Consider the following 26,447-nt stretch of genomic DNA (forward strand, 5'->3'; position numbering starts at 1 on the left):
CATCTCCATCTCCATCTCCATCTCCATCTCCATCTCCATCTCCATCTCCATCTCCCCGGCTGCAGTCGGAGTGCTGAGGCAGCTATGGGCCTGTACAGACAGAGCTTCCTGTGTGCAGGACTCAAGGCTTGTGCTGCTGGTGCTCTGGCCTCCGAGGCCTCTTCCTAGCCCTCTGTGTGTCCTTTCACCTGCTTACGTTGTTCTCCATTCCCGGTTACCTCTTTACCTGTTTGCTTATGTGTGCTTCTGCCATGTGGTCCTGGGAACTGAGCTCAGGTCACCTGGCAAGTGACTTTACCTGCTAAGCCACGTGGCTGTGCCTCTGCTTATACTTTTAAAAGAACCTAAAAAGGTTTACATTTATTTTAAGCCATGTACTAGCCAAACATCCTTATTGTTTGTTTGAATGTGCCTATTGCTGTTCTTTAGAAATATGACCTTTCCTACCCTAGCTAAGGATATGTGGAACTTTCTGTTGTTCTTCCTTCGTGATGCTCTATTTAAAAGGGAAAGGGTCAGAGGAGGCTCATATCTGCAGCTGGAAGCTTCCCTTAAGGATTTCCTCTCTTCTCTGGTTTTAGGTTTTGGATTTAAACTGTTAGTCCAGAAGGAGGCAGTCCAGGGCGTTATTATGTCCGTGTTCTTCAGTGTCCTACAAGGGCAGCAGTCAGGCTGTTTCGGGCCTACCTTATGCTTAAGGACACTGCTAGAACTGATCTCCAGTTGAACATAGGTGTGCTAATGTAGGTATGCTGGCCTTCTCAGTGACCAAATGGAAACTGTTGAATGTAGGTGTGCTGGCCTTCTCAGTGACCAAATGGAAACTGTTGAACATAGGTGTGCTGGCCTTCTCAGTGACCAAATGGAAACTGTTGAACGTAGGTGTGCTGGCCTTCTCAGTGACCAAATGGAAACTGTTGAATGTAGGTGTGCTGGCCTTCTCAGTGACCAAATGGAAACTGTTGAATGTAGGTGTGCTGGCCTTCTCAGTGACCAAATGGAAACTGTTGAATGTAGGTGTGCTGGCCTTCTCAGTGACCAAATGGAAACTGTTGAATGTAGGTGTGCTGGCCTTCTCAGTGACCAAATGGAAACTGTTGAACGTAGGTGTGCTGGCCTTCTCAGTGACCAAATGGAAACTCCTTTCCTCAGTCTCACAGGCTACCCTCTGGGTTCTTATGACATTCTTCTGTGTGGGAAGTAGGAAAACTCTCGGAGAAAGTACAAACACTTTGAAAGAGAAATTGTGGATTCCCCAGCATGTAATAAGGATACATGCTCCACTATGTTCATAGCAGCCCTATTTATAATAGCCAGAATCTGGAAAGAACCCAGATGCCCCTCAATGGAGGAATGGATACAAAAAGTGTGGTATATATACACAATGGAGTACTATTTAGCTATTAGAAACAATGAATTCATGAAATTCTTAGACAAATGGATGGAGCTAGAGAACATCATACTAAGTGAGGTAACCCAGTCTCAAAAGATCAATCATGGTTTGCACTCACTGATAAGCGAATATTAGCCTAGGAACTTTGAATACCCAAGACATAATCCACATATCAAATGATGTCCAAGAAGAACAGAGGAGTGGCCCCTGGTTCTGGAAAGGCTCAGTGCAGCAGTGTAGGGGAATATCAGAACAGGGAAGGGGGTTTAGGGGAACAGGGGGAGGGAAGAGGGCTTATGGGACTTTCGGGGAGTGGGGAGCCAGGAAAGGGGAAATCGTTTGAAATGTAAATAAAGAATATATCGAATAAAAAAAAAGAAAGAGAAATTATAATCTTTAACACACTATGGACTATTTATTTAATTTTTTGCAACTTTAATGAATTCACATTATTTTCTAAGTACAGTATTTAATTATTTTGTAGACATTGACATTGGTTTATCTGTGTCATAGAGCTCCAGAGTCTTTTATGCTGAAGTTTATTACCTTCTCGATAATGCTTTGGTCACAATATTCATGGTGACTGAAAGTCGATAAGTTCTTTTAATTTATGCATCTGTGGCGCACGCTCAGTGCCACTGATGTGAGAGTTTCACCTTCAATATGGAGAATAAACAAACGAAAATCATCAGTGGTAGACTAGGAACTGTCAGCAGCACGTTTCATTTGGCTCAAGCATGGTATAAACAGTTGGTAGTTGGAGGAAGTCTGTCAGGGGTTTTGCAGTTTGGAATGAAGAATGAGCTGAGTAGGTTGCAGAAATGGCAGTTCAGGTCCCAGCACCCATGCCCGGTGGTTCACAATTGCCTGTGACTCCAGCTTTAGGAGATGGCCTCTGAAGGCATGTGTCCACACTTAGGAGTGTGTGCACGCGCGCTCGCTCTCGGTCTCTCTCAAAAAAGTGTAGCTAAAGATGAGCAAATGGAAGTGAACAAGTAGCTGTGTTCAGTGCATTAAATTAGTCCCTAGCTCATGTGGTGGCTGGAAGCAGCAGGCATTTACTGCCCCATGCAGGTCCCGAGCTCCGAAGCTCCATCTCACTTTCCCAGAAGGCTGTTCTCTTCTGCGTGCTTGGGGAGAGCATGTCTTCCCGTCTTCTTCTTAGTGTTTGATGGTTTGCTGGGGAGGTGTTCTCCGTGTGTGTGTGTGTGTGTGTGTGTGTGTGTCTGTGTGTCTGTGTCTGCCTTAGTCTTACATGGTCAACTCTGAGGACGCCAGTCAAGAGCCCACTTACCTTTCAGATGATCTCATCGTGACTGATTATATATTCAGTGGCTCTGCTTCCTGCTAAGGTTAGACCCCGAGGTTAGAGAGATGGGATACACTTCATCTTGCTAACAGCAATTAAGCTAATTGCATGTGTTTGTATTTGGTGAGTGTCTGATCTTTTGTCTGTACATTGTCAGCTGTTTTCATTTACCTTGTTCCTTGAAATGTTTTTTATATGCTGACTTCTGTCTGTGCACAGAAGTTGCTCTTGTAGGTGGTTATGATGGTAGTAAAACAAAAAGTTTGAGTGAGAGAGAACATTATATTGAAATGGCAAGAAAAAAAAATGGTCAGTGGCATCCATTCCTGGATGTAAAGAGTGAGTGTCATGCTACGTGTCATGCAGCTTCTGTCGTTACGTGCTTGGAGGAGTGTAGATTTTGTCTCGGTTTAAGTAGAATGTTTCTTCCCTGCTACCAGGGATTGAACCCAGAGCCTGGTGCATGAAGGTCAGGTGCCATGGTACGATCTGTACTCTTTGTGGGTTTTCCCACCATGTAGAGGAATTTATACCATAATAAGAGTTAAACAAGGTGCTACCGAGAGATGGCATTACTAGTTGTATTTGGATTCACTTTGTGGAATGATGCACCCGTCTGACAAACTGTCCTGTCCATACTCAGGGCCTGTGCAGCCTGGGAACAGTTGATGCATGTGGGTGTCCTTGCCTTCTTAGGCTTGGCAGTTTTGAGCATCTGCTCTGTGTACACAGGCCCACATCATTTTACTTTCAAGGTGAGCCAGGCATGCACCAGTTTGTTATACTCAGTCTTTATAGTGTGACAGTTCCACAGATGGGAATTTTCAGCATTCTAGAAGGCTGCCAGGCTTGCAAACCATTGAGGTCTTCAGCTTCTGGAGTCTTCTTAAATAGTCCAGAGAGGGGACTGCAACGTGTCCCTGCTTTTGAGGGAAGGATGGTGTTGGTGGATGAGCTTCTGCATAAACTCCGTCAGCATCATTGGCACCCTGCCTTCTTCACAGCAGACAGTACACCTTTGCAGCAGGCAGCTCTGTGAACTTCAGTAACACCAGGGCCTGCTTCTAGGCATTGCCTGCACAGCAGCAGACAGCCTTCTTTAGTCCCAAGGAAGTCTGTCTGCCTCAGCCAGACTGTGATGAGTGCCAGGCACAGCCCACTGAAGGGTTCTGGCAGCATTCATATCACAGAGGAGAACCTAGCCCTGGTCATTCAACTGCAGACGCTGCAGCAGCAGCCCCTTCCTATGCTGGTGCTCCTCACTTCAGTGTCTCAGGGGTGTGAGACCTTTACCTAAACAGGAAGCACTTCCTAGATGGCTGTTGTGCTGTATGTCCCACCCACCTTGGGACATTGCAGCAACCACGCCACTCACCTAGTAGCCCACATTGATTTCTTTATTTTTTAACCTCAAAACATTGTTAGATTTTTTTAAACTTTCTTTTTAATTAATTTTTTTACGCTCCAGATTTTATTTCCCCCCTCCATCCTCTGACTGTTCCACATCTTTTCACACCCCCCTCCCGGGTTTCCACATGGATGTCTGCACCCCCAACTCCACTTGACCTCTAAACTCCTTGGAGCCTCCAGTCTCTTGAGGGTTGAACACAGTTCTCTGCTATATGTGTGTTGGGGGCCTCATATCAGTTGGTGTATGCTACCTGGTTGGTAGTCCAGTGTTTGAGAGATCTCAGGGATCTAGATTAATTGAGACTATTGGTCCTCCTACAGGGTCTCCCTTCTCTTCAACTTCTTTCTGCCTTTCCCTAATCCAACAACAGGGCTCAGCTGCTTCTGTCCATTGGTTGGGTACAAATATCTGCATCTGACTCTTTCAACTGCTTGATGGGTCTTCCAGAGTACGGTCATGCTCTGTCCCTTTTTGTGAGCGCTCCAAAGCCTCAGTAACAGTGTCAAGCCTTGGGACCTCCCTTTGAGCTGGCTTCCACTTTGAGCCTGTCTTTGAACCTTCTATTCCTCAGGCTCCTCTCCATTTCCATCCCTGTTATTCTTTCTGGACATCTCTGTCTTTAGGTTGGGGAAGTTTTTTTCTGTGACTTTGTTGAAGACATTTTTCAGGTCCTTTAAGCTGGAAATCTTTGTTCTCCTCTTTTCTGATTATTCTTAGATTTGGTCTTTTCATTGTGTCCTGAATTTCCTGGATGCTTTGGGTTAGGAGTATTTTATGTTTTGAATTTTCTTGACAGTTGTGTCAATCTCTTCTATGGACCGTCTACACCTGAGATCCTGTCTTCTTTCTCTCATATTCTGTTGTTGATACTTACATCTGTAATTCCTGACCTCTGTCCTAGGTTTTCCATTTCCAGGTTTGCCTCCATTTGTGTTTTCTTTATTGTTTCTACTTTCACTTTTAGGTCTTGGACTGCTTTATGCAATTCCTTTACTTGTTTACTTGTGTTTTCTTGTATTTCTTTCAGTGAGTGATTGATCCTTAAGGACTCTATTATCTTCATGAGATAGGATTTTAGGAAGTGTCATGCCCAGTTTTCTGAGGAACCACCAGACTGATTTCCAAAGTGGTTGCACCATCTTGCAATCCCACCAACAGTGGAGGAGTGTTCCTCTTTCTCCACATCCTCACCAACACCTGCTGTCTCCTGAGTTTTTGACCTTAGCCATTCTGACTGGTGTGAGGTGAAATCTCAGGGTTGTTTTGATTTGCATTTCCCTAATGATTAATGATGTTGAACATTTCTTAAGGTGTTTCTCAGCTCTCCGAAGTTCTTCATGTGAAAATTCTTTGTTTAGCTCCATACCCCACTTTTTAATGGGGTTATTTGGTTCTCTGGGTTCTACTTTCTTAAGTTCTTTGTATATATTAGATATTAGCCCTCTGTCAGATTTAGGGTTGGTGAAGATCCTTTCCCAGTCTGTTGGTTGACGTTTTGTCCTTTTGACGGTGTCCTTTGCCTTACAGAAACTTTGTAGTTTTATGAGGTCCCATTTGTCAATTCTTGATCTTAGAGCATAAGCTATTGGTGTTCTACTCAGGAACTTTTCCCCTGTGCCCATGTCCTCCAGGGTCTTCCCCAGTTTCTTTTTGATTAGTTTCAGTGTGTCAGGTTTTATGTGGAGGTCCTTGATCCATTTGGAGTTGAGCTTGGTACAAGGAGATAAGAATGGATCGATGTGCATTCTTCTGCATGCTGACCTCCAATTGAACCAGCACCATTTGTTGAAAAGACTATCTTTTTTTCCACTGGATGCTTTCAGCTCCTTTGTCAAAGATCAAGTGACCATAGGTGTGTTGGTTCATTTCTGGGTCTTCAATCCTATTCCATTGATCCGCTTGCCTGATATTGTACCAATACCATGCAGTTTTTATCACTATTGCTCTATAGTAGAGTTTAAAGTCTGGGATACTGAATCCCCCTGAAGTGAGGACCCTGTTATACCACTCCTGGGCATATATCCAGAGGATTCTTCAGCATGCAGTAAGGATACATGCTCCACTATGTTCATAGGAGCCCTATTTGTAGTAGCCAGAAGCTGGAAAGAACCTAGGTGTCCTTCAGTGGAGGAATGGATACAAAAAATGTGGTATATTTACACAATGGAGTACTATTCATCCATTAGAAACAATGAATTCATGAAATTCTTAGACAAATGGATGGAGCTGGAGAACATCATACTAAGTGAGGTAACCCAGTCTCAAAAGATCAATCATGGTATGCACTCACTGATAAATAGATATTAGCCTAGAAACTTTGAATACCCAGGACATAATCCACAAATTAAATGATGTCCAAAAAGAATGGAGGAGTGGCCCCTGGTTCTGGAAAGACTCAGTGCAAGAGTATAAGGGGATTCCAGAACATGGAAGTGGGAAGGGGTGGATGGAAGAACAGGGGGACGGAAGAGGGCTAATGGGACTTGCGGGGATTTGGGACCCAGAAAAGGGGAAATCATTTGAAATGTAAATAAAAAATATATCAATAAAAAAAAAAAAGAAAGACCCATGGCAAAGGCAAAGACTCAGCCACAGCTACAATGTAAAGTAATTGTATTCAATTAGTTGAAAACAATTAAACTATAACTAATAAATAATCAATAAAATTATAACAATAATTGAAAAAAGAAGAGATAGGATTTTAGGACAGATTCCTGATTTTTAGGTGTGTTGTATTCAGGGCTTGCTATGGTGGGAGAATTGGGTTCTGATGATGCTCATCTATATAGGCTTCTGCTGGTTATGGTCTTGTGTTTGTCTCTTACCATCTGGATATCCCTGTTATTTGTTGGTCTGGGTGACTGTCTGGAGACTGCCTCTTTTGTCCCTTGGTTGTTTCAGGTCTCCAGGTAGGCCTGCAGCCTTGGCTGTAGCAGACTACCTGTGGGGTCTTCTAACTGGGGGCTCTTCACGGGGGCAGAGAAGCTGCTTGCTCATCTGTTACCCTGGCTGCAGTAGATCTCCTGGGAGGCCTTTAGACTGTTGTGTCTTCAGTGGAGCAGTCAAACTGTTGTTCAACTGATCTGTATGCTGCTGATCCTCAACTGCTCTGAGTGCAGTGGGTCCTCTGGGATGGATCAGGGTATGTTGTCTTCACAGGAGCAGACCAACTAGGAGTCTCTGCCCCAACAGAAAGGACTGGGCAGAAGGGCCATGTGTTGAATTTTTTTTTAAAGAGAACTTCTTCTGATTTTGTAATTTCCTTTATCAACAAGTGGCTTATATTAATTGACAAACAAAAATTTTTAAAAGGTGGTTTTAGCAGATTATAGTTTAAATTTTGTAGCTTCTATATCCATAAAACATTGGTTTCTGGTATAGTTGTGAATGATTGTTTCTGGGTTTAATTGTGATTAGTGTCCCATATCAGGCCTCTGGTCACTCACTCTGTGCTTATCTGGTCATTCATTCTGTGTGTGTTCATCTGGTCTCTCACTGTGTGTGTACATCTGGTCACTCTGTGTGTGGTCATCTGGTTACTCACACTGTGTGTGTGTGTGTTCATCTGATCTCTCACACTGTGTGTGTTCATCTGGTCACTCACACTGTGTGTGTGTGTGTGTTCATCTGGTCACTCACACTATGTGTGTTCATCTGGTCTCTCACTGACTGTGTGTGTACATCTGGTCACTCTGTGGGTGGTCATCTGGTTACTCACACTGTGTGTATGTGTTCATCTGATCTCTCACACTATGTGTGCTCATCTGGTCTCTCACTGGTGTTCATCTGGTCACTCACTCTGTGTGTGCTCATCTGGTCACTCACTCTGTGTGTGTGTGCTCATCTGGTCACTCACTCTGTGTGTGCTCATCTGGTCACTCACTCTGTGTGTGTGTGTTCATCTGGTCACTCACACTGTGTGTGTTCATCTGGTCTCTTACTGTGTGTGTTCATCTGGTCACTCACACTGTGTGTGTTCATCTGGTCACTCACTCTGTGTGTGCTCATCTGGTCACTCACTCTGTGTGTGCTCATCTGGTCACTCACTCTGTGTGTGTTCATCTGATCTCTCACGGTGTGTGTGTGTGTTCATCTGGTCACTCACTCTGTGTGTGCTCATCTGGTCACTCACTCTGTGTGTGTTCATCTGATCTCTCACGGTGTGTGTGTGTGTTCATCTGGTCACTCACACTGTGTGTGTTCATCTGGTCACTCACACTGTGTGTGTTCATCTGGTCACTCACACTCTGTGTGTGTTCATCTGGTCACACACTCTGTGTGTGCTCATCTGGTCACTCACACTGTGTGTGTGTGTTCTTCTGATCTCTCACACTGTGTGTGTTCATCTGGTCACTCACACTGTGTGTGCTCATCTGGTCTCTCACTGGTGTTCATCTGGTCACTCACACTGTGTGTGTGTTCAACTGATCTCTCACACTGTGTGTGTGTTCAACTGATCTCTCACACTGTGTGTGTTCATCTGGTCACTCACACTGTGTGTGTGTATTCTTCTGATCTCTCACACTGTGTGTGTTCATCTGGTCACTCACACTGTGTGTGTGTTCAACTGATCTCTCACACTGTGTGTGTTCATCTGGTCACTCACACTGTGTGTGTGTATTCTTCTGATCTCTCACGGTGTGTGTACATCTGGTCACTCACACTGTGTGTGTGTGTTCTTCTGATCTCTCACGGTGTGTGTACATCTGGTCACTCACACTGTGTGTGCTCATCTGGTCACTTATACAGTGTGTGCCTCTTCATCTGGTCACCACTTCTCCTTTACCACCCACATACTTCATTGCTGGAGTTTTAATTTCTTATGTAGTTTTCTGTATGTATGTACATTGTGTTTCATAATGTAGATTGTAAAATTACCCATTGAAGTGATGCTTGTTTTAATTCCACCCCATGAAGAAGGAGTGTGTAGTAGGCATTCAACAAATGCTCAGTAGTGAGTGAGGTGCTTCAGCTTGCTAGTGCACGTGTTTTTATTGAAAACTATGGATATATCTTACAAGGAAATATTGTAGTATGTTGGCTTACATTTTTGAAGTTGAAACTGAGGGCCATTTTTTCCCCAGTAACTCACTTTTTTATAAATAATTTGAATTATAGGCGTTCTGCAGTGATAGATAATGTGCCTTTATGGCTGATTATAGTAGCTGATCACTGTGTGTGACTGAGGATGTTCAAGAAAATGTATGTATTTTCAATTTTTAGGACTTTTTATCACATCCTGTGAAGGGGGAATGATTAGGCTTACTTGTAAGCTGTAGGGTTCACAGTTGTTATCCCATATATCTAGTATCCTAGCACATGGCACTAAAGTTAAAGTAAGAACATTAAAGACACTGTGAGCTGCACAGGTCTGAGTTAGGCCATGGGGTGTCCTTATTCTAGTTCTCATATACCCAGGGCCCTGAGGCCTCCCTCTGCTGCCTTGTGTACTCTGAGGTCAGTGGTGACACTGTAACTGAGCTCATTTACCTAGCTTGTGACATACAGACTTGACAATGTTAATGTTATTAAAATTGTACAAGTACTTTTGGATATTTTAATCTTATTATCTAATTTTGAACCTAAGGTAAGATGCAAACAGAGAAGCACCAAATAATCAGCACTGTTGCAGAGTGAATGCACTTGGAATGGATAACAGACACGATGATACTTGACAAAATGCATGCTTGTATTGTAGATTCATTTCACTAGTTTTGTTGTTGTTTGTGTTTTCTTGTTGTGTTGACAGGGTTGCTTTAGACACTCTTGCTGCATTGCTAAAATCAAGTAAGTTTTTAAATACTAGAAATAATAGTAATTAAAATACTCTAAATGTATATCTATGTTCAAGAAGCTGGAAATTAGACTTAGTGTATGTAGTTAAAGCTACTTTCTTATAGTCAAAGTTCCTGATATCACATTAGATTTATTTCTCAGAAAAATTATGCTTGTATGACATTTACTTCTTTTAATGACAAGGCTTTATGTTCATGCCAGTAAGTTAGAAATGTGAGAACGATGTGAATAGATACATTATCCAATTGGATGGAATAAACTCTAGCTCAATAAGCCTGCCATTATAATACATATCAGTTTCATATACATAAGTTTAACATAGCGCCTTTTATTGGAAATTTCGTTCTCACCGTAAGTTCAAGTTCATGACACTGCAGAAGCGGCGTGATGGGTACTTAGCTCTCGTGCACACGCCTTGCTGCCCTCAGAGCAGAAGCATGGGCGTATGAAGCTGCTGGAGAATGAGTGCTGCATGTGTGACACATTCTTCATACATGCTCAGTATGTTTTTGAACTATTTTCATAGTATTCTTCCATACGATCAGTTGCTTCATTAACATTTAATCTTGACATTTAGTCTTAAAGCTCTCTGTTGATGGCTTTTCTATGCCACCCTCTCCCAGTATATAGCAGGCAGTTGTTCAGGAACTATTGTCAGGGGTGGGGCAGGGGAATTGCTGGCAAGTTCAAGGCTAACTTGGTTTACATGGTGAGTTTTAGGTTATTTATGGCTACATAGTAAGACCCTGTCTTAAAAAATGAGTGAAATTAATTTTACAATGTAATTTTTGGTGTTTGCCAAGATTCTCATTTATATTTTTCCCTTTGGGGCCTCAGGTGGTAACTGCTTCTGTCTGTGGTGTGGTAAGGTGTAGAACAGGGTCACTTGATGAAGCAAAGCAACTGTTGAGTAGTTTCTATTTAATAGCTCTTCAAATTACACACTACACAACACAGGACACTTAATAATGCACAACAGTGTTTAATAGCAGGCTGCAGAATTTGAAATGGACCAGAGCAATTTGGAACATTCTCCGTTAGATTTTAAAACTTGCTTATTGTGGGCCAGCCACTTCCGATAGTGGATACATTGCTGTAACATAAATGTGGTATGGGAAGTGCATGTAGGAGTAAAGAGCCCAGTGAGTGTGCAGCCAGGGCTCGCTGGGGTGCACAGCAGAGGATGCGGCTCAATAGCAAACCTACCCTCTGTGCTTCAAGAGGGAAGGAGTTTGTGAATGAAACCCTTCTGGAATCTCTTTTACTTGTGCTCAGTGCAGATTGTAGATAGCGTTCATCTCGTTTTTACAGGCCAGCTCAATGCCTATGTTTGAATTATAGTGAATTCTTTACTTGGCACGTTATTTTTTAAAAAATAACATTTCCCCTAAGTACCATTTAGGCTGTTGTAGATTCTTGCAGAAACAAAGATGTAAACATTACAGTGACCATAAAGCCTTTTACGAAGTCTTGCTCACAGCTAGTAAAGGCTTATGCATTTCAAGTGCTGTAAACAAAAGTGTGTATTCACTTAGAAAACTGTTGTTGTTTGTGAGACAATATCCGACCTATCAAGGCTGGCCTGAACATGCTATGTAGACAAGGATGACTTTGAACTCCTGGTCTTCCCGCCTCCACCTCCTGAATGCTGAGATTACAGATGTTTACCCTCTTTCTTGGTGAATGAAAAACCACAGGACTGTTTTTCCTGATAGGCAAGCACTGTATCAACTGAGTTAGATCGTTAGCCTTAAAGCACAAGGAAATTATGTTGGTCAGAACGATTCAGTGGATGTAAATAGCAACACCCTCGCAGAGACCAGCCAGTGTAGATACAGTAGAGGGTCTTTTTTGTTGACTTTTGTTTTTCTCTTGTTATAAGAGGCCAGGCTGGCAGTCCTCTTGCTTCCAGCACCTAAATGCTGATGCTGCATGCACTAGACATCCCGTGTACGTAGAGGTTTTAAAGCATGTCCTAAGAGACCCCCCTCCTCCTGATAAGCACTTTGCACCTGTGTAGTGTGAGAGCATAGTTGGGAAGGAGAACGAGTAAGTCTATCTATGCGTTGTGATTTAGTCCCTATGAGCAACTCACAGAAAGTAAGAATCACTGTAGGTGGCTAAGGCCAGCGTCATCTTGGGGTCCACCACATAGCCAAGGCCCTTTAGTGGGCAACTGAGATTAAGAGGGCGTTTGAGCTTGTTTGTATCTAAGCAGCCCAGGAGGGCTGGCCCCACTCCTCTGCTCTGCAGCCCTCAAAGACCTGCCACAGCAGCTCTGGGTAGCACTCCGGATGCCATCGCAGGCCACTGCTTTAGTAGGCATGTCCTTTTAGGTTGTAATCTTAAGAAAGTAAACCTTTAGTTGTATTCCATTAAAATTGATAAATTTCAGAAAACCTATAGTTTTTTTACATTAAGATTTTAGTACCTACATACTATTTTTTTACCTTCTGTGAACAAGTTGTATTTTAAATTTTATGTTACTAAGAAGTGGATATCTACATAATTGTTGAATAACTAGAACTGATAATTCCATTGGGAAGGTAAAATTTATAGGTAACAATAGCTATAATCCAGTGGATTAAACAGCACTTGTGATGGAAATAAGCAAAAGATAATGGCTTTAACAAAGTCCTGTTTATAGCTGGTCACTGAAGGAGTCCTCTGTCTAATGAAAAAGACACTTAAGTTTCAAAATGTATGGAGTTTTAAAATCAGTATAACATTAAACATAATTATAGACTTTGTCATAATAAATAAATTTTTCTTGGCATGCAAAATAAATTGAATTATTTTTCAATTTTCTTGCTGAGACAGTACTTCCATTAAGACCCAGTTGGTCTCACACTGGCAATCTTTCCTTCATGTTGTGTGTGCCGGGGCTGCTAGTGTATATACACTCCAAGCCCAGCTAGTAAGGAGACTTCGGTGTGTGTAAATCACGACACAGTAATTAGGCATGGATGTTTGTGGAAATTAATGATTTTTGGACCTTGCCATAATTATTTTATTAGAAAATTATTAAATAAAGGCTGGGAATTGATCACAATACTGATATTCTACTGTTTGATTCTTTTAAAAGCTTTTTCCTGTCATTTATAAAATAACCTTTCCCAATTTTCTTTTGTTAAAGAGACAAATGCCAGGAGAGCAGTAGACAGAGGATATGTTCAAGTGCTTTTAACCATTTATGTAGATTGGCACCGGCACGATAATCGGCACCGGAACATGCTCATTCGGAAGGGGATTCTACAGAGCTTAAAAAGCGTCACAAACATCAAGTTGGGAAGAAAAGCATTTATTGATGCGAATGGGATGAAAATTCTGTATAACACTTCTCAAGTAAGCTACTTTGTTATTCTGATTTAATGGTAATGTTTTGGTTCTTAAGAAAATGATTAATGTGCACATACTCAGGAAAGTATACTTATGAGAAATATATTTTAAAATTTCTTCACACAAAAAAATCCCACTTGATTTTCACATGTGACCTCAGAGGTGACTGGAGAGAATGCTGGCGGTGTGTGTGTGTGTGTGTGTGTGTCTAGAGCGTGTACACAGTTGGAGGGGCTCCTGATGTTGTGGGCAGGTGTGTATGCCTGTAGAAGGCATTGAGGCTTCTCCACTGGAAGGACAGTTCTGCTGTGAGCATTGGGAATGTCTTTCTGCTGGATAGGGCCTTGCTGACACAGAGAGAAAGCTAGGTGCAGCCTGTTAGCCCTGCAGGGTGTCTCAACTGCACACGTTGCGACAGTATGCCACCGAGGCCTTTTCTGCTCCATGGACCGTCATTAGAGGGACAGGAAGTTGCAGTGCAGCCTCCCCCTGTCCCTAAAATGACCAGCCAGTTGTTGAGGCTGCTCCTGGTTTTCCACACAGTGAACAGCTTTTCTGCATGATGGTAGTTAAGGCATCTGCACACTTGGCATGTTTATTCTGACTGTATTCATTTTTCTAGAATCGTTTTTACTATCCAAATACATACTTAATAGGTATTTGATGTATGATTATGAATTAGGTGTTTTAATACTTCAAAACCTTGTCTGTTTAACATGTCAGTCATGTGTTGAAGATTCGGTAGTATGTCAAAGTGCCACTGAAAGGCCACTTGTCACTGACAGTGTTGTTAAGTCACCTGTCCTTGACATGGCCAACCAGCCAAACTCTTCGGAGTCTGCTCTCACTGTTGCCTTTCCAGCCGCCCTTTACAGGAGATAGAGAGAGGCCCAGTCAGTGCGCACACACGGCTGTCTGACTTCTCACACCTTAGTTCTCAGTGCTCCCCTTATTCTTCATGCCCAGCCTGTCAGGTGTTCAAGGGGCTCACACTTGGTGACTTTCAGTGTCAAAGATAAGTACTGAGTTTTGCCAAGTGAATATTTAAGGAAAAAATCCTGTCGGATAAGTGACATGTGCCTCCCTAGTACAGACACTTCTGAAGAGCAGAGCCATTTTATAGCTCTGTTGTGCATAGTCTTTGTGTGGGGCTTGTGGCTAGGAAGTCATTGCAATGCTACATTTTCAGTTCTGTAGTGCTGAGCTGTGCACTGACTCTCAATCATCTTGTTTGGACAGGAGTGTTTGGCGGTCAGAACTCTTGACCCTCTTGTCAACACATCCAGTCTGATAATGAGGAAATGCTTCCCCAAAAACCGCCTGCCACTTCCCACCATTAAAAGTTCCTTCCACTTCCAGTTGCCAGTCATCCCTGTGACTGGACCTGTGGCCCAGCTGTACAGCTTGCCGCCTGAAGGTAGGGGCTGCCGGCTGCTGGGGGGCCGTGACGTTGCTGTGGAAAACGTGGTCTGATTGACTAATGTGAGCTTGATAAACATTTATTTTTAATTCATGAGCATTTCTTTAGATATAAGAATTTGAAGTCGTAGAAGGAAAATACTATATGTTTTATGAATATCAGAGTGAGTTGTGAAAATATACAAAATTATTTAGCAATCAATATAAATATTAAAAGTATAAGATGGAGCTGTTATATAAGTTGGTGATGTCATATACAGTGGTGACGTCATTTAAGATAGTGATGTCACACAAGATAGTGATGTTACATTAAGAGGATGACATCAGATGCTCAGTCAGTATGTTTACGATTACCTGTATAGATTTTTTAAAAGAGTTTTAATTACATATTATTATTATTAGCATTATTATTGTTATTATGTGGGCTTGCACATGTGTTCTGTTGTGCAGTGTGCATTTGTGCTCATGGTCCAGTGAGCACGTGAGAGTCAGAGGACAGCCTTCAGAAGTTGGTTCTTCCCTGTACACATGGTTGCAGGGACCAGATTCACATCAGGCCTGTGCAGTCTCCCTGAGCTGTGGCACTGGTCTGATCCCAAACCTGATCATCAAAGTTAGCAAAACTATAACAAAGAACTTACTTGGAAGAAAAGTGAAATTATTTGAAGTAGGCTGCTTTTTATTTTAGTGTAACACTATATTGTATAGTAAATAGTAAACTTTCTGATGTGGTTTGTATTTGGTTTTTTTCGGTTTTTAATTTTGGTTTGGTGGTATCTACTGAAATGGAAGAAAGAAGGAGTTGCGGATAGTCATAGAAGTCATTCTGTTTTCTTATGTATTTGAAAAAAGTTAGTTTTTTATTTTTATTATTTATAAAGTACTTGAAAGAAATGTTTGTTTTGTTTTTTGAGATGGCATTTTTCTGTGTAGCCCTTGCTGTGCTAGAACTCACTCCGTAGACCAGGCTGGCCTTGAACTCATAGATCTGCCTGCCTCTGCCCCCAAGTGCTGAGATTAAAGGCGTGCACCACCACCACCTCCCAGCTTGAAATAAATGTTTTAAAAGAGTCTTCTAGTAATCATTAGTTTTTGAATTCTTAATATGGATTTATTAATGGCATATATCATAAAGTATGATACTATCAAATAATCTAAACACAGATATAACTGACAAAATATCAGAGTGGATCATTTAGAAACGCCCTTAAAAGTCAGGTTGATGAGTGGCTTGTAAGTAATGGAATTTTATATGAGAAACCTGATGAATTGAGTTTAATTCTTAGGACCCACATGGTGGAAGGAGAAAGTGGCCATTGGCATGTTATCCTCTGACCTCTACGTGTGTGTGTGTGTGTGTGTGTGTGTGTGTGTGTGTGTGTGAGAGAGAGAGAGAGAGAGAGAGAGAGAGAGAGAGAGACTTATGTATAAGTAAATGTATATGTAAGTGACTGTGTAAGAGAGTGTATGTGTGTAACAAAGTGTGTGTAAGAGTGTAAGAGAAAGAATGTGTATAGGAGAATGTGAAAAAGAGACAGTGAATAGCAGTGTATGTGTGTAAGAGACAGGGAGTGTGTATGTAAGAGTGTGATAAAAATTAAATAATACAAAGTTTAAAAGTCAGTAAGACTGAGTTAGAAACTCCTGAGTGAGTTAGCTGAGTGAAAGAGTTTGAAATTTCCCACAGACATTGATGTGAGGACATTTGTAGCAGATCTGAAAGGGAGGCAAGAGGAGTCTTATGAAACAGTACTGCTGTGCAGACAGGCTGAGGAAGAGACGGCCTTCCTCCTCTGAGGAGCAGTGTCTCTGCTTCAGTTATGTCATTAGCATTTAATTTGGAGGGACAACCAAGGAGTTTCTGAAATCTTTGCGACATCTCAGTGTAGGCCTGTGAGGTGTGAGGTGAAGGGGTTATGTGGTGGTTCTGAATGGTAGAAGGCTGGAGAGGCTCTGCTGTAATGCAGCTGAAGTAACAGGAGGAAGAAAGTAGAAGAAATGCATCCGCACAGGGATGTTTAGTCAGGACCTAGATGAAGGGACAGCAGGAGTAAGCCTGCAGGGCTGGGAGTTCACCAGGCATGGGGAAAATGGGAAAGGTGGTACTCGCCGTGGACGCCTGTACTGTGTGCTCCTCAGACGTGGTGAATCATTAAATAGAATATGCTCATGAGTTAACGTATGAGCCGCCATTAAAATGGGATGGGAAGGTTCTGATAGTGACTCTCTTGGCCCAAGGTGGCTGCCCTCCCTTCTGTTCTTCATTCCTTTCTAGTTCGTCAGAATTATTTTTTAGCCTTCCTCAGCTAAAATGTGAGATCCTCTAGTATAGGTCTGGACTCTTTCTAGCCCACCATATCAACAAATTGTCGACTTCAAGATGCTTAGATGGGTGTTCTCCAGTTTAGTCCACACACCAACTACCCGATTTAGTATAGACTCCACAGGATTGGGGCCTAGTCTCACAGCACCTTCTCCTCTTTGGACACCTGGTACAGTTTGGGCTTCTGTTTCTGAGTGACTGACTCTAAGGTTGTTAGGGAGTTTCCATAACACTATATTGGTATTGCTGATTTGCTAGATACAGATGTGTGCTAGGATAGCTCACGCCAGTGAGGAACACTCAAATTTATTTGTTTGTTATAAAGGGTACAGCTCTGGTAGAGTCTTGACCTTGCAACCTGGGATCCATCCCTCTGCAGGCATGTCCTCCTAGCACCCTGATATATTCACTAGTCCAGAAGCTCTCTGAACCCCGTCCTTTAGAAAACCTGTGGAGGGTTAATAAAATAGGCACGATAGAGTAAACTGTTGGTTGTTGATGACTGATATGATTGCAGACCCTCCTTCCCTCCTTGGAGGTTGAGAAGCAGGGTTGACGTTCCTGCCACCAGCCTCTGTCTGGAAGCTACCTAGGACCCTTCCATGGGTTCTCGTTAGAACAGAGGATATTCCTACTGCCTGAGAAATTACAGGGGATTTGGGGACTGCCGTGATCCAAAGACGAAGAGAAAAGATTTCTATCACAGCAGGACTGTTTTAACTCTTCAGCATCCTTTAAACTGAATGGACAGGAATAAGGATGTGTTCAGTATTTGTTGAGGGGATGGAGCTGGACTCAGGATTTCCCTTTCTGATTATTAAGTGGCAAAAGGTAGAGAAGTAGTATTTATATCTGAGGGAAGAAGTTGTGATTTGAGGTTTCGGTAACCTCCACTAGCTTGCATCACACGTGCCGGCCGGGGCGGGGACCGAGGCGTGCAGCTGTGGAGGCCCCCTTCCTGAGGTGATGAGTGGACGGTGCTCTAGCCAGTCACGGGGAGGACTCAGTTGTTGAGAGCGCACAGGGCTCTGCAGAAGAGCAACCATATTATGCGCTAGACCTGCCCACTCTTTAACACCAACTAGCCACTACACTGTCCTGTGACGTGACAGCAGCCTTGGGACAAGGCCCATAATATCCTTACATAAGAATGAGCAAGTGAGCTTCATGCTATAGACTTTGGCATCTCAGCTCTCACAGTTCTAAAATGTACACTTACAGACGGAGCACGCTGAAGAGAGCTGCTCAGAGTGAGGCCACTGGCCCCGTGAGCACACGGGCTGGAGCCAGGGACTGCGCCTGTGCTGCTCTGGGTGAAGCTGTGGCCTTTGTTCTCGAGTGTGAATGCACCTGCCACTGCGTGTAAAAGCAAGGGAGTTTCCCTGAGATCTCACTGTGAAACATGAGCAAGCATTTCAGTTTTGACAGTAAATCTAAATTGATAAATTATTCTTATTAAAGGCTCCTGTGGTGGGACCTTTAATCCCATGACTTAGGAGGCAGAAGGACGGCAGATCTCTGAGTTTGATGCCACCCAGATCTACACAGTGAGTTAGATCTGTACACTTCTTAAACAAAGTAAAAAACAATATTATTCAAAGACACTTACATTGGTGAAAAGTAAAACCCAAGAAACAGGCGCTCACTGGAGAGCTGGGCAGAACCAGAAAAGCTGTGCATGGCCCCAGAGAGGGCAAGGCAGAGTATTGACACTTGAAAGGAATGTGAGCCAGGGCGCCCAGGCTGTGTGATCCGAGTAGGCCACACAAGCTGTGTGACCAAGCAGAGGCAGACCTGGGACTGGGGAAGCAGTCATTGGGCGAGTTAATGTGCCTCCGAGTCTCTGGCACATTAGATAGAAAAGATTATGTAAATCAGTATTGGAGCTAGAGAGAACCACTCTTAACACATTTGAATATATAATTGAAATAGTATTTTAGGGACATATAATTGATTAAAAGTGACTTGAACAGGCAAAAATCCTGAAATGCAGTACGTAGTCAAGTTTGTTTTGTGATATTAACTGTTGATGACGTCATAGATTAGTTCTCTCAACTTTCAAGGCATTTTCCTATGCTTTATTTTTCAGAGCATAGAAAAAAAGAAAAGCTTAGAAGCTAGCATGGTGCTGAAAGCAAAACCTGATAAGAATTACCAGGAACAACCCACAGCTGAAGGCCACAGGCTCTAAAATAGAGCAGACGGACCTGGGCAGTGTTCCCACATGTAGGACCTCTCCATTATTTCTAAGAAGTGAAGTTCACTATAATATTAAAGTGGGTGAAATTTATTATTAGCAGGTCAAAAGAAGGAAGCCAATAATTATTTTAGTAAATACCATGAAGAGATTCTAGATAAAATTTATTATGGAAATTTGCAGTTGTTTTCAATAATCTGTCACTAACTCTTATCTACATCTTACTTCAGTATGGTAATGAAGTATTGAAAGATGCCCAGTCAGCAGGATAGAGAAAGGACTCCCCATTGAGAGGAGGGGAGGATTGCTAGTGGTGCCCAGGAAACCATGACAAAATATTTAACAGTACCAGATATAAGGAAAGTGAATGAAATGTGTTTTCCCACATCTGTGTCTGTGTGCTCATAGCTGCAAGCCTCAGATGACACAGCATACCACATCCTGTTGGGAGAGCCTGTTGCATCCACAGACAAACGCACATATCTATAGGCTGTCCTTACAGATCTGACACAGTGCAGAGAGGCGAGTGGTTCATGTTATAGGACAGTGGAAACAGTTCCTTTGTTTATTGTTTCTAAGTCCCCATAGGAGCTGCTGGCCCCTGCCCTTAGTGGTGGCACCCCAGGGATGCCCTGTGTTTGCCTTACTGACTATCAGAGAGAAGTAGAAGGTGTTTCCTGCATTGCTGTTCTAAATAGAAGAAAGCGGGTGACAGTTTTGCCTGCAGTTACTGGCTTAGATTGGGTGCTGGAGGTGGGGCAGAGCCAGTTCTTAGCAATGTCACACTAAGAAAGTCTCAGAGGTCCTGAAGCCATGAAATGGTTCACAGTTGGAGCATGCACCCAAAGGAAAATACTTTTAGTATTTGGCCCCAAGTTAAAAACATTTTTTCTCTAATTCTAATAGTGTTTCTGCATACTATTGAAGAAATTTTTTTCCTTGTTTTTAATTTTGTCAATTTTTTCATGAATAGTGTTTTTGTACTATTTCGTAGTTTTTCTAATCAGGCCTTTCCTCTTTATTCATGATTGACTGCTTGTAGGGCTTAGGATAGATCCAGATTGCTGCACGGCCTGTGATACCTTTTTTGTTTGTTAATTTTTATTTTTATAAAACTTCTTTGCAACCCAAAAATCTGAAGTGATTTGGTGCCTGTATTGGTTCGGACAAACTGAGATATAAGGAAAGTGAATGAAATGCTGTCAGAGCCCCACAGCAAGGCTTATGCATTTCTGTGACACAGTTTGTGTGACAGACTGGTTGTTAGTTCTGAACATGTTCACAGGAACACAGCAGGAGATGAAGACAGACAACTGATCATTTCTAGGTCAGATAGTTAATAGTCAGGGAGTGTGGCTTCATTCAGGACTTAGGTTTCCAGAGCCTTTGTAACACTCCCAGACAAGATTTCCCCTCCACCTCCTCACCCGACCTCATGGCCGGCAAGTGGTTTGTGGCTAGTGGATCTCATGGACTAGTCCATCAAAGAACATGTGCAGTTTCTCAGAGAAACTACATACTAGGAGGCATCCTGCTGCTCTTCTAGAGACGACTGCCTGACTTGGGGTGTCTGCTTATCATTTTGCCTCACACAGCTCTGGCCAGGTATTGTCCGCAGGGGTTGCTGTCACTATTGCAGCAGGGCTGGAATCCCGCAGCTGAAATGCAGGGCTCTGTTACCAGCACAGGCAAAGCAGGACTGCCCTGGGCAGGAGGCAGGCAACAATCTCTCCCTCACCATGCCGGACAGAGCAGTGGAGGAGCTCGGGAAAGCAACTCTCCGCGTTGGTCCTTGGGGGCTCTACATGCCGCTGCTCTGACAAGCAGACTGGGGCTCTCGTCCCCGCTTCATGTCCTCCACAGCATACTCAGGAGTGTCCCGCCAAGCTCTTTTCTTGCATCCTCTTAGTCTTGCCTTGGCCTAGGCATGTAACTTCCCCTTTGACTGGCCTTGCTTCGCTCCTGTGCGCTCCCGTCAGACCTGCCAGAAAATTGCAAGTTGAGTCAAGCCATTCTTTTTGGGGATATCTTATGCTTATGTTGGGCAGGTTAAAAATGCCACTGGCCTGGCTGGCTCTGTAGGGCCTGCCCCATATCGTTCTTATTTGAATTTCCCACACACTCTTAGGTCAGTCATATTTCCCCAAGGTCTTACCTTCTCGCTGCCTCCCCTCAGGCTTCCTTCAGGTGCTTCTGAGCCGCAGCCCCGTGAAGCAGTCAGTGGCTGGTGCTCATCCTTCAGCCTGTGTGCTTTACAGCCTCGTGTTGCCGTCTGCTCTCCTGTGGCCTGCTCAAGCTCATGCTCTATTACCATTTAGCTTCTGTGTTCTGATTGCTGTCTCCTTTCTGCTTTCCGCTCCTGAGCTCCCTGAGGACAGGAGTTATAGCTCTAAACAGTTCCTAGGCTGTAACACGGCATATAGCACATGGTCCTCGAAATAAGTAGCTATAGAGGAGTGGATGAGTCAGGAAGGTTCATCACAGTGCTTCCTTTGGCTACTGTAACATAGGACAATGTTAGGCTTGTAACTGACAACATCGGGGATAGAACAGTTAATGTGTAGTGCCTTCTAAGTTTAGTGCCCCCCCCACATGCTTTCTCAGGTTTCCAGGGCTGAAATATAGATGTTTTTTAGTAGGGAACCTAAAGAGGAAACCAAAAACCCCCAATTGTTGGAATTGTTGTAGAACAAATATAATCAATAAAAAAGAAATTTCTGCTGAACAGATGAACATGATAATTTGGTTAAAGGGAGTTCTGTTGCTTTTTGTTGGTGACTGGCATACTTTATGCGCATGTGTGCACACGCACTGCACGCCTGCTGCACGCACACTCGCCTTTGCCTGACTTACAGTGTGTTTGCATCACAGTGGACGACGTGGTGGATGAAAGTGATGACAACGATGACATTGATTTAGAAGCGGAAAATGAACTCGAGAATGAAGATGACCTAGATCAAAGTTTTAAGGTTGGTGGACTTTTATCATTAGTAAACGCCGTGGACTCATCCCAGCTTTCAGACAGATTTACCTGAAGTGTAGAAATGCAGATAAGGCTGTTTCATTCATATTGTTCTCAAAGCTGAATCTGCTGGTGTGGAAACAGTCCTGATTAATTTGTCCATTGTCCCCGAGGACAAGGGTTTTAAGCTTTCTGATTTAGCTTTTCATATCCTAGTACTTGAAGGAAAAGAGTTTGAGATCTCTGTGGTAGTTTGTCTCAAAAGACATTCCCCTGTGTCAGCCATCGTTTGGCGCTAAAAAACTACCAGGAAGAGTCTGTAAACGAGATGCTTTGTGATGATGTCACAAGTCTTCAGAGAAAAATGCTGAACTGAGGAAATATAAAACAGTTGTCATATTACATGAGCTGTTAGGCCAAAGAGCCCGGTTGACTTTTCAGACACTGTGTCTGGAAGCTTAGAAACCCCATCTTAGTTAGGGTTTCACTGCTGTAAAGAGACACTGTGACCAAGACACTCTCACAAAGAAAAACATTCCAGTGGGGCTGGCTTACAGTTTCAGAGGTTCAGCCCACTATCATCATGTGGGAAGCATGGCGGCAGGCAGACAGGCATGGTGCTGGAGACGGAGCTGAGAGTTCTGCATCTTGATCCCAAGGCAGCAGAGCACATGTATGTGGGCATGCAAAACACTCACAGGCATGTTTAAGAACAAGCCTTTAAAAACCTGTTGGAATACTGCCTTAAAATGGGGACACACTGTGCTTATCATAGTCCAGGGAACTGAAAAGTGAGTCTTAGTAATACAGAGCTATTATCACCTTCACCAGTGAGGTCTCAAGTGCGAACAGGGCAGATGTGATGTTGGGATACAGACTCTGGGGAACTGGGGCTTTGGACCTGACATACGCTGTGGAACTGTCAGGTTCACAGCCATGAGTTAACCTTTCAAGGTAAGGGCAGGGGTTGAAATGTGGTGGGGTGTTTTTTTTGTTGTTGTTTTTTTTGGTTGTTGTTGTTTTTAGTTTGTTTCAGGGCACTCAGGGGTGGTGGAATCCACACTTGTCTCATTGATCTTCACCAGTTTCCATCAAAGTACAAGACTTTAATAATAAACATTAAAGTATGCTTTGTTCACATCTCATGGTTCTAATTGAAGATCCCTGTGATGGTCAGGATTATAAAGAGTGTGGAGTGAGGGAAATTGGAACAGTGACTGATTTGGCTGCTGGAAACCTTTGTGAGCATGCGTGAGTCCAGCCTGCCACTGGCTGCCGCGATGGCCTCCGTGGGGTCCAGCCTGCCACTGGTGCCGCGATGGCCTCCGTGGGGTCTAGCCTGCCACAGGCTGCCGCGATGGCCTCTGTGGGGTCCAGCCTGCCACTGGTGCCGCGATGGCCTCCGTGGGGTCCAGCCTGCCACTGGCTGCCGCGATGGCCTCCGTGGGGTCCAGCCTGTCACTGGCTGCCGCGATGGTCTCCGTGGGGTCCAGCCTGCCACTGGCTGCCGCGATGGCCTCCGTGGGGTCCAGCCTGCCACTGGTGCCGCGATGGCCTCCATGGGGTCCAGCCTGTCACTGGCTGCCGCAATGGCCTCCGTGGGGTCCAGCCTGCCACTGGCTGCCGCAATGGCCTCCGTGGGGTCCAGCCTGTCACTGGCTGCTGTGATGCCCTCCCTCCGTGGGGTCCAGCCTGCCACTGGCTACTGTGATGCCCTCCCTCCGTGGGGTCCAGCCTGCCATTGGCTGCTGTGATGCCCTCCCTCCGTGGGGTCCAGCCTGTCACTGGCTGCTGTGATGCCCTCCCTCTATGGGGTCCAGCCTGTCACTGGCTGCTGTGATGCCCTCCCTCCGTGGGGTCCAGCCTGTCACTGGCTGCTGTGATGCCCTCCCTCCGTGGGGTCCAGCCTGCCATTGGCTGCTGTGATGCCCTCCCTCCGTGGGGTCCATCCTGTCACTGGCTGCTGTGATGCCCTCCCTCCGTGGGGTCCAGCCTGTCACTGGCTGCTGTGATGCCCTCCCTCCGTGGGGTTGTTTACCCTCTGCTACAGGATCTATTCTCAGATGCTGCATTTCCTTGTCTATTACTTGGCCAGTTCATTTGAAACATTTCCACAGATTTCTTGGCTCTTGACATTGATGTCTTTGAAAAATAGTTGTTGGTGTCCATTCTTTCTCCGAGTTAAAATTGTTCACATATTGTCTATTTTTTCTTAACAAAATACTCATAATGACAAGAAAAAGCAGCACTTACTGAACACTTAACCATGTGCTGAGCCTAGCTCTTCATGGACAGTAGCCTCCCCGTCCTCACAGTAGAGGAGACAGCACAGAGCGCCATGTGGCAGCATGGCAGAGGGCGGCGGGCGGGCAGGCGGGCGGGCATGGGCAGTCTGGGCAGAGGCTGTGCCGCAGGAGCACTGGATCCACACAGCATCCGTCCGTCTGTCCCACAGGGATGGCTGTGCTGCTGTGGGAGAGGCAAGGCTGCTCGGCTGGCCTGGGCTTCCACATGCTTTCCTCACTCTGTGAGGCAGTGTTTTCCCTGCAGGGAGTTTAGTTCAGGTTCTTTAGGTTCTAAAAAACTGCCTCCTGGGTCGGCATGCGGTCGCCTTCCTTAGTGTTCAGTGCCATTGCTAACAGTGGGCCTCATGCTTAGAGAGAGAAAACACCTTCTGTTTTTTACTGACTTTTTTCCATGATGGGGTTTCTGTGTAGTCATGGCTGTCCTGGAACTCGCTTTGTAGATTAGGCTGTCCCTTAACTCAGAAATCCTGTCTGCCTCCATCTCCCAAGTGCTGGAATTAAAGGCTTTTGCAGTGAGAAAACATATCTTTGTAAAGTATTTTTTGCTTTAGATGATTTGATGTTAATCAAGAAAATTAATACATTATTTGTTCATAGATTAAATACCTTGGTGAAATTATATACTCATAAATTAGTAATTGCATGGTAATAATACATATATAAATAAAATCAATCTTTTATTCATAGAAATAACAAAAAATGTTATTTATTGACTATATAAATGAAAGCAAATTCCTGAAAATAAATGTTGAGAAATATCATTTTTCCTTTAAGAATACTAGTTAATGTTCCTAGGGACAGATACTATATATGAAGGATTTAAGAACAGTAATATTAATTTGCTTTTGGGTTGCGAACAAGTAGTTTATACTAATTGTAGATAAATAGGAAATTAAAAATGAGTTCCCACTTGAAAATTAGTGGCTGTTTTCCCTTTCTCCTTACCCATCCATGCAGGTTATAGGTTGATAAGGATCTGGGGGAGTCCTGTGGGTGGGTCCTAGAGGTCGTAACACTAGCCACACTCGCCCTCCAGTCAGGAGGCACAGCTGCTCTTCAGGAGCACGAGGAGCTGAGCCAGGGCTGCAGTCTGCTGCTTGCATGGACTACTGCTGCATCTGTCTTCTCTGTGAGGCCGCGCTTGCTTTCTCTTCTCTCCAAGGCGCTGGTTCTGCTCGCTGGTTCTTCTCTTGGTCCTGCAGACTAGTGTGGGCAGTGCTGGCGGGCTCTGCACAGGGCCTGCTGGTCATGGAGTGTGAGCATGTGCAATGGCCTTGTCTGCACTGAGGCTTCAGCCTGCCCTGCCATGTGGACGTTGGAACCGCTCCAGGTCCTTGTACCTTTCAGGTTGTCTGTTCCTTAGCTTCTTACCACTGGTGTGTACCAGCCCTCACCCCCAGCCCTGCAGTGTCACGTAGACTGGCTCACACGGCAGAGTTAGTGCATGTCAGTCAGTAGTAGCTGCTCTGATGCCACCATCTTTGATACATATAAATGTTTTACAGTTCAATTCTTTTGAGTTTTCCTTTAGAGCAGAATAACAGGGATAGTGTGGGAAACATGAGGGGTCTTTGTTTGTTTGATTCTTTGCCTTAATGGGGCCGAGCACCCTGTTATGTTGAGATTAACCCTCGCCAGACAACAGAATCTACACCACTGATAATCTATAGGTAATCGATGTAAGATTAAATTGCATATAAACTTTACTGATGACCACTTAGTAATGATAAGTAACACTATTTTGGAATATTTAAAGTATAAAACATATTCTGTAACTTCTTTGGTGTTTTTATACTAATGACATGTTTTATTATTTCAGAACGATGATATTGAAACAGATATTAATAAATTAAGACCCCAGCAAGTACCAGGACGAACAGTAGAAGAACTGAAAATGTATGAGCACCTTTTCCCTGAGCTTGTCGATGATTTTCAGGTATAAGCGACCTTCCCCAGGTTTATAAAAAGTTCATTTTTTCACCTTTATGCACA

At 43.8% G+C, this 26,447-nt stretch overlaps 1 protein-coding gene across 15 annotated transcripts in view; it reads left to right on the top strand.

Moving 5' to 3' along the window:
* The window catches only part of Agtpbp1 (ATP/GTP binding carboxypeptidase 1), a 150,544-nt gene that overhangs the window by 64,681 nt on the left and 59,416 nt on the right, over positions 1–26,447 (top strand). For 13 of the 15 annotated variants that reach the window (XR_007973180.1, XR_007973179.1, XM_052156209.1 and 10 more), the window contains 5 exons: positions 9,863–9,900; positions 13,046–13,254; positions 14,488–14,665; positions 22,059–22,156; positions 26,275–26,391. Coding sequence is in view for 13 of the 15 variants with exons in the window: in XM_052156209.1 (XP_052012169.1) it covers positions 9,863–9,900; positions 13,046–13,254; positions 14,488–14,665; positions 22,059–22,156; positions 26,275–26,391 (640 nt within the window). In the remaining 2 variants the exon portion in view is untranslated. The remainder of the gene's footprint in view (positions 1–9,862; positions 9,901–13,045; positions 13,255–14,487; positions 14,666–22,058; positions 22,157–26,274; positions 26,392–26,447) is intronic. The other 2 variants (XM_052156211.1, XM_052156218.1) reach the window with 2 other exon arrangements.

Source organism: Apodemus sylvaticus, chromosome 14 (assembly GCF_947179515.1).
Source record: "Apodemus sylvaticus chromosome 14, mApoSyl1.1, whole genome shotgun sequence".
In the NCBI taxonomy this organism is placed as follows: domain Eukaryota; kingdom Metazoa; phylum Chordata; class Mammalia; order Rodentia; family Muridae; genus Apodemus; species Apodemus sylvaticus.